This window comes from Alligator sinensis, unplaced genomic scaffold (genome assembly GCF_000455745.1).
Source record: "Alligator sinensis unplaced genomic scaffold, ASM45574v1 scaffold678_1, whole genome shotgun sequence".
In the NCBI taxonomy this organism is placed as follows: Eukaryota; Metazoa; Chordata; order Crocodylia; family Alligatoridae; genus Alligator; species Alligator sinensis.
In genome coordinates, this window is record NW_005842006.1 from 2,509,831 (window position 1) to 2,515,830 (window position 6,000).

The window sequence follows — 6,000 nt, forward strand, 5'->3', positions numbered from 1 at the left end:
GCCTTTGGAGAATTAATTCAAATGTGTATCCTTCTTCTCCCCTCCCCGGTCATGAAACAGGCTCTACTTCAGAAAAGAGAAGTCCTATGAAGAGAGAGAGATCACGCTCCCATGATTCTGCATCTTCATCACTGTCTTCAAAAGCTTCGAGTAAGCCTTTACCAACTTTCATTTCTAAGCTTGCATTTGTTTAAACTAGTGATGGTGAATCATTTCCCTGCCCTTTTTGTCTGCAGAAAGACAGTTATTTGAAAACAACATTCTGCAAAAGAGAATTATTAGTGATTCTCCCAACAGAAAGAATCTCTAATGGAGAAATCCTGTTTCCCCTACTTTTCCTATCAGCCATACATTCCCAAATTGCTGCGGAGATCAGTTCTACAGCAGGCTATTTCAGAAGCATCTTCCTTTTGAACTTACTGAGAATTGTGGATGTCCAGAGCCACTCAGTATCAGGCTCTCAAAAATAATAATTGCTTTCAAAAATAATAACTGTGGGTACCACATACATCGAGGCTGCTCTGAAGAACTGTAATTACAATGCATTGGAGCAGACTCAATGAATCAAATCTTCTGGATCATGGTAATTATCATGCTCCAGCAGACTCCACTGTCGTATGTATCAGCATCCCCGCACTGAAAAATGGCAGTGAGGGCTCTTTAACTAAAGCTCATTTGACAAGCTTTAGTTAAAGCACCCCCGCCACCATTTTTCAGTGCAGGGACACTGCTTTACATGATGTTCTGGGAGCCCTTTCCACCCCACCTCCCAGAGCACGTGTATAAATGCCCTGTAGTTTTAAATGGGTGTTCATAAAATATTTAGGAACCAAAATGTGCTTTTGTTACAACTGCTATGGTCTCCTGGGGATGCTTACCTTCTTACAATTTTAAACAATAGTTTTGATAATTTTGCATATATCTTGAAGACATAGATTATCTAACAAACATGTAACTGAATACCTGGGGTATCCCCTTTAGTGACTGAGAGCTTTGCTATGCATTTCAGTATTCCAATCTCTCTTAGCCTTGTTCAGACAAATAGTCCCAGTGATTTCAGCAAAATTATCTTTGTGAGTGAGGTGAATACAGCATGACTTAACAGCAATAAGTCTGGGCTCACATTTTTTGATGACTGCATTTTATGTTGTTGACTGTATGCTTGATGAGGACATTTAATGGAATTGTTGTGGTTGCAGGTTGTTTCTGAAGAATCAAATTGCATTGTGTTGAAATACAGATTTTGTTTTTAGGTACAGCATTCTGCAGTGAGTCATCTCCTTTATTAACAACAGGGGATGGAGCAAAGTCACCTCACCAAGTCCTAGGCAGCAGTACTGAAGAAAGTGGCAATCAATATGAAAAGCAAAGGCAGAAAATAGATAAAGGGGCACAGGCAATCAGCAAGAACTTGCCAATTACAGCTGAACAACTGGACACAAAGCAGAACATAAAAAGCGCCCAGATTTCCATCACCTCATCATCCTCATCACCCTTTTCTTCTTCGTCTTTCTCCTCTGTGCCCACTCCCAACTCCTTCATCCTGCAGACATTTCAATGTGTTATGACTAAAGCATCAAAGCAGCCCCCCATAGTTTTACTGCCTAAGTTGGTGTATGACATTATTACCTCTACTGACAGCAGTGGACTTCCCAAGTCATCTTCCCTCTTACCGTATCATTCGGTGATGTGGGCGAGTTCTTTTCGCCCTTTCATGAGTAAAATGATGACATGTACGGAGCAGTCTCTATACTACCGCCAGTGGACAGTACCCAAACCAATTCATATAGACTACAATAACAGAAGCGAGGGCAGGATGGATAACTTTCACCCAAGGAGGCTGCTGCTGAGTGGGCCACCACAGGTGCGTAATAAAAATATGGCATTATTATTATCATTGTTTTATTTTGATTAATTTAATCTTAATCATATTAAGGTTAGATTAATGAGATCTATTATTCGTATCTGAGATTTTACTAATAGGAACAGCCCTTCTTACTTTGTTTATTACTGTATTTGCCTCTCACTGGGAGTATCTACACATGCAGTTAATGTGACTGAATAAACTCTGGCACAATTTGTGCTGGAGTAAACTAACTGGATGTCACCATCTACATGTGCATTTAAGCACAGTAATTTACTCTACAATCAGAAAGTACTTGTATCTGATGAGATTATCCAATGGCACAGTAAATTAGTCTTCACCAGCCTAATTGCTATGCATGTGTAGATGATGATGCTTTACTGTGCAGCAAATTAGTCTGCTGTGAAGTAAAGTACATGTATAAACACGCCCACTGTTAACCTGTGCCAAGAAAATAATGTTATGGTGATGTCTTTTTTTCTTAAATCTCCATAAAATTAGAACTGTGTTTTAAAAAGAATTACACTCTTTATTTCTGCATCATTGCAGTTTGTTATAGCCTGATGGAATTGCAGGTTAAAGACTAAATAGGGTCCCTGGTGTACGTTTTATGGCCAAGCTGAGGAGGGTAGAAGCTGTTGGACATACCCATTTCCTCTATGTGCTGGATAGAAAGATGTGCTGGAAATAGAAGCTGTTACCAATACAAATAAGCAAACAGGGACTGATTTCATTTCAGCAGTGCTATGTTGATTTACAACGGAAGAATATCTGGTCCAATTTTTTTGCATTGTCTTAGTAATGAGATTTGGAAGCATATAAAGACTTCAGAGGTCCCATTACCTTTTTAGTGCCTAATAATATTAAGCACCCATGAAAATTTAGGGGAGTGCTTACTGCCTAATTGATGGGCTTGGGCACATACTGAGTAAGGGCAAGTAGTGAAGTGTTTCTTGTCAGTGGCCCCAGACTTGGCAGCGATACAGTGTAGACATGGTCAGAAGGCAGAGTTCAGGTCACTACATAAGTCGTCATACCATGTCTGTGTATTGCTGAGGTCTTATGGCCATACAGATCATATTCTGCTTTTAAATAGGTGCAATTGAAATAAGTAGCCTTGTAATAAGATGCAAAAAACCAAAATTTGTCTTATGTATTTGATTAGTTGCTGTTGCTAGGTGGACCTGCTCTCTATTTTCATGGTGTCAATTCAAGATATTAACTGACCAAAAGAGATGAGAAGCTGGTAAACAGAGGCGGGGTAAAAACTAATGTATTTTTCAAGAGTTAGATACAGCAAAAGCTGAGTTAATTGGCACTTTATTAGCTGGAAAACTCTACTAACCGGCATCCGAGGGACTCAGCAAAAGCGAAACCAGAAGTACCCTTTCGGTTTTCGCTGCTGTGAGCAGAGTTTTTCTTTGCCACTTTTTTGGCCCACGGCCCAGGGCAAAGCAGTCCGTGCGGGGCAAATCAGCCTGCGCAGGGCCCCCCTCCCTGTCCCCCGGCACACTGACACCGGGGAGTGCACCAGACAGTGCACATTTGATTAACCAGAATATTTGATTAACTGGCATCCCCCATTTCCGGGGGATGCTGGATAACAGAACTTTTACTGTAGTATATTTCCACATCCAAAGAAGTCATGAACTGATAACATTTTGGGTTAGAATTTATCGAGAAGTTTAAAAATACAGTTCTCAGAGCTACAAGTGTACAAAACAGCCAATACATATTATTTTGTATTTCTGCAGCATTAATTTGACCATGAGGTGTTTGATTTATATCCACTGATGGTTCTCAACAAAGTAAATGAGACCTGCATATATCAGAGAGCATAATTTCCCATAACACAGCTGGCGTTTGTCATTTGTCCATTTATCCAGTTATACACAGGCCTCATGTTTATTCATTGGCTGTCATCACATAAATTGGCTGGGGTATGAAATTTTAACTTGCAATCTGCACAAGTGTAAGCCTTTAGTTTGAAGGAATAAGTGATACATAGAAGTCACCCTGGAAAAACATTTCCAGCTTTGGAAACTTCATCTCTTCTCCAGCTGCCTTCAAAATACAGGTTCTGCACTGGATCAGGGAAGTAGAGCAGATCCTAAAAATATTCCCCACATGTTTTGTATTGCATACCCACTACTACTTCTTGACTGAATGCTTATTTGATGTTGAATACTTTATGGAACAAATCATAAACAGTGTTTCTTCTTCTAAAATGGAAGTGGTTCTTCCTTATTCCATGTTAGCGCAGAATCTCCTTTTCATATGCTGGGGAATATGTCAGCTTGGCTCCCTTTAATACCTAGAAGACCAATTAAAGGGAATAGACTTTTAGAAACAAACCAGTTCTGAATATATTCTGATTATTTATTGGGTTGCATGGAATCTCTTCCAATAGAGGGGTGAAGCAAAATATACAGCAAACGTGAGTTTCCCTTCTCACTTTGGAAATCAATAATTTCTTGTTAGATATATGTTTTGCTCATGAGCTTCTTTGCTAACCATTACATTATGTGTGGAGTTATGTTACCTACTTCATGAAGAGGGACAAATAGAAGAAGATTTTGGCACCAGAGCATCTTGTAAATAGAGATTAGGTATTTAAACAGTGCCACTTTAAGCATAAAATGACACTTCACCCAGTATATTGATTCCAATATCTCTGAATTGGTGGATACAATATTTTTCAGATATTGGAAGAAACTGTCACCATTTGACCGGCTCTTTGTGGACCATTGGCATGTTTTCATTGGACCATCAGTGTGTCACAACATATTTTGAGAACCACTGCTTCTGTATGCTAGGAACTCTCCCACTTAGAAAATGAATTGGAAAAGTTCAGAGAGAGGTTTCTTTGCCATGTTCATCCAGATGCAAAGGTTGGGAACAAATGCTACTTTTTAATAACATAGGCAAGAACGAAAGTGGTCAATCAAAGAACTTACACCTTGAAATTAATTATGTGAGACCCCCTCCTGTAACCATCTTACTGTAGCATGTCTGGAACTTGTAGGAAAAGGGAAACATGATGGTACGTGGTATGAGAGCTCTTTGAATGTCCCTTCTGCAAATTAACATGACAGCATTTCAGTCATTTCTCTGACTAGAACCTCATCATAGGTGACTGTGAAAAGAATAATGCACTGGCTAACATCTGGAAGCTATGTTCCCTCTGGAGCCAGTATTGTACTCTATAACTGAGTCTTTTTGGCACACAAGAATTGGACCACTGAGCTTTCTGCAAGGAAAACTTAAACTTAGTTTTCTTCCTACATGTGGACCTCATTTGTCCAACTGGATGTCTCCCTGAATAAAAGGATGTAAACTTAGACCTTGTTCTTCATAGCTGAGGAGGAAAGTAGAACTCACCCTAATGGACTTTTGGTTGCCCCACGTACCTCAGCTTCCATACACAGTCTACAAACTTGAGATCTTTGCTTCTTCCCTTCTTGGGATATTTTCCTGCACAGTGTTGTCTGTCATTCCTGCCTCAGGGTAGACTTGTCCTAGTTCAGAAAGACAGAAGACAGAACGCCCATTCGACATCGTGGTATATTAGAGATTGCCTGGAACTGAAAATAAGTGTCCCAGCAAGGTACAGGCATGTTTAAGGAACCATAGCATTGTTACATGCTACGGAAGAGTAGAAAGTGCCCTATGTTATATATAGGGGTATGCAAAGAGGTTACTTTTCATGGGCTACCCCTCACTTAATGATTGGTTCTTTATGGTTGTCCCAGGGACGCCGGGGTTAGAAGGGTACCCCGGGGCCAGACCAGGGGGGAAGTAACCACCTACTTACCCCACACAGAGGCCGGAGCGAGTAGGGACACGTGCGCAGGGAGACCACCAGCGCGGTTCGTAAGCCGTGCTTATATTCAGCTGGGGCCGGGCGACGCCGGCGGGAGATGCCGCCCGGCAGAGATAAAAGGCGGCCCCGGAAGCGGGGCCAGGAGGGAGGCGGGGGGAGCCCGCAGGGAACCCCGAGAGCGGGACCCGTGCCAGCAAGGCACATGCATCCAGCCCGACGGGGTCAGCCGAGGCAGCGGTGCTAACTGCAGCAGCTGCCGGGAGAGCAGCGGTGATAGCAGCACCAGCAGCGCCAGAGAGCGCGCCCGCGTTCA

At 41.7% G+C, this 6,000-nt stretch overlaps 1 protein-coding gene across 1 annotated transcript in view; it reads left to right on the top strand.

Moving 5' to 3' along the window:
* GREB1 (growth regulating estrogen receptor binding 1) overlaps positions 1–6,000 on the top strand; it is a 159,402-nt gene that overhangs the window by 127,024 nt on the left and 26,378 nt on the right. The window contains exons 21-22 of the mRNA XM_025201830.1: positions 61–150; positions 1,254–1,864. Of these exons, the coding sequence (XP_025057615.1) occupies positions 61–150; positions 1,254–1,864 (701 nt within the window). The remainder of the gene's footprint in view (positions 1–60; positions 151–1,253; positions 1,865–6,000) is intronic.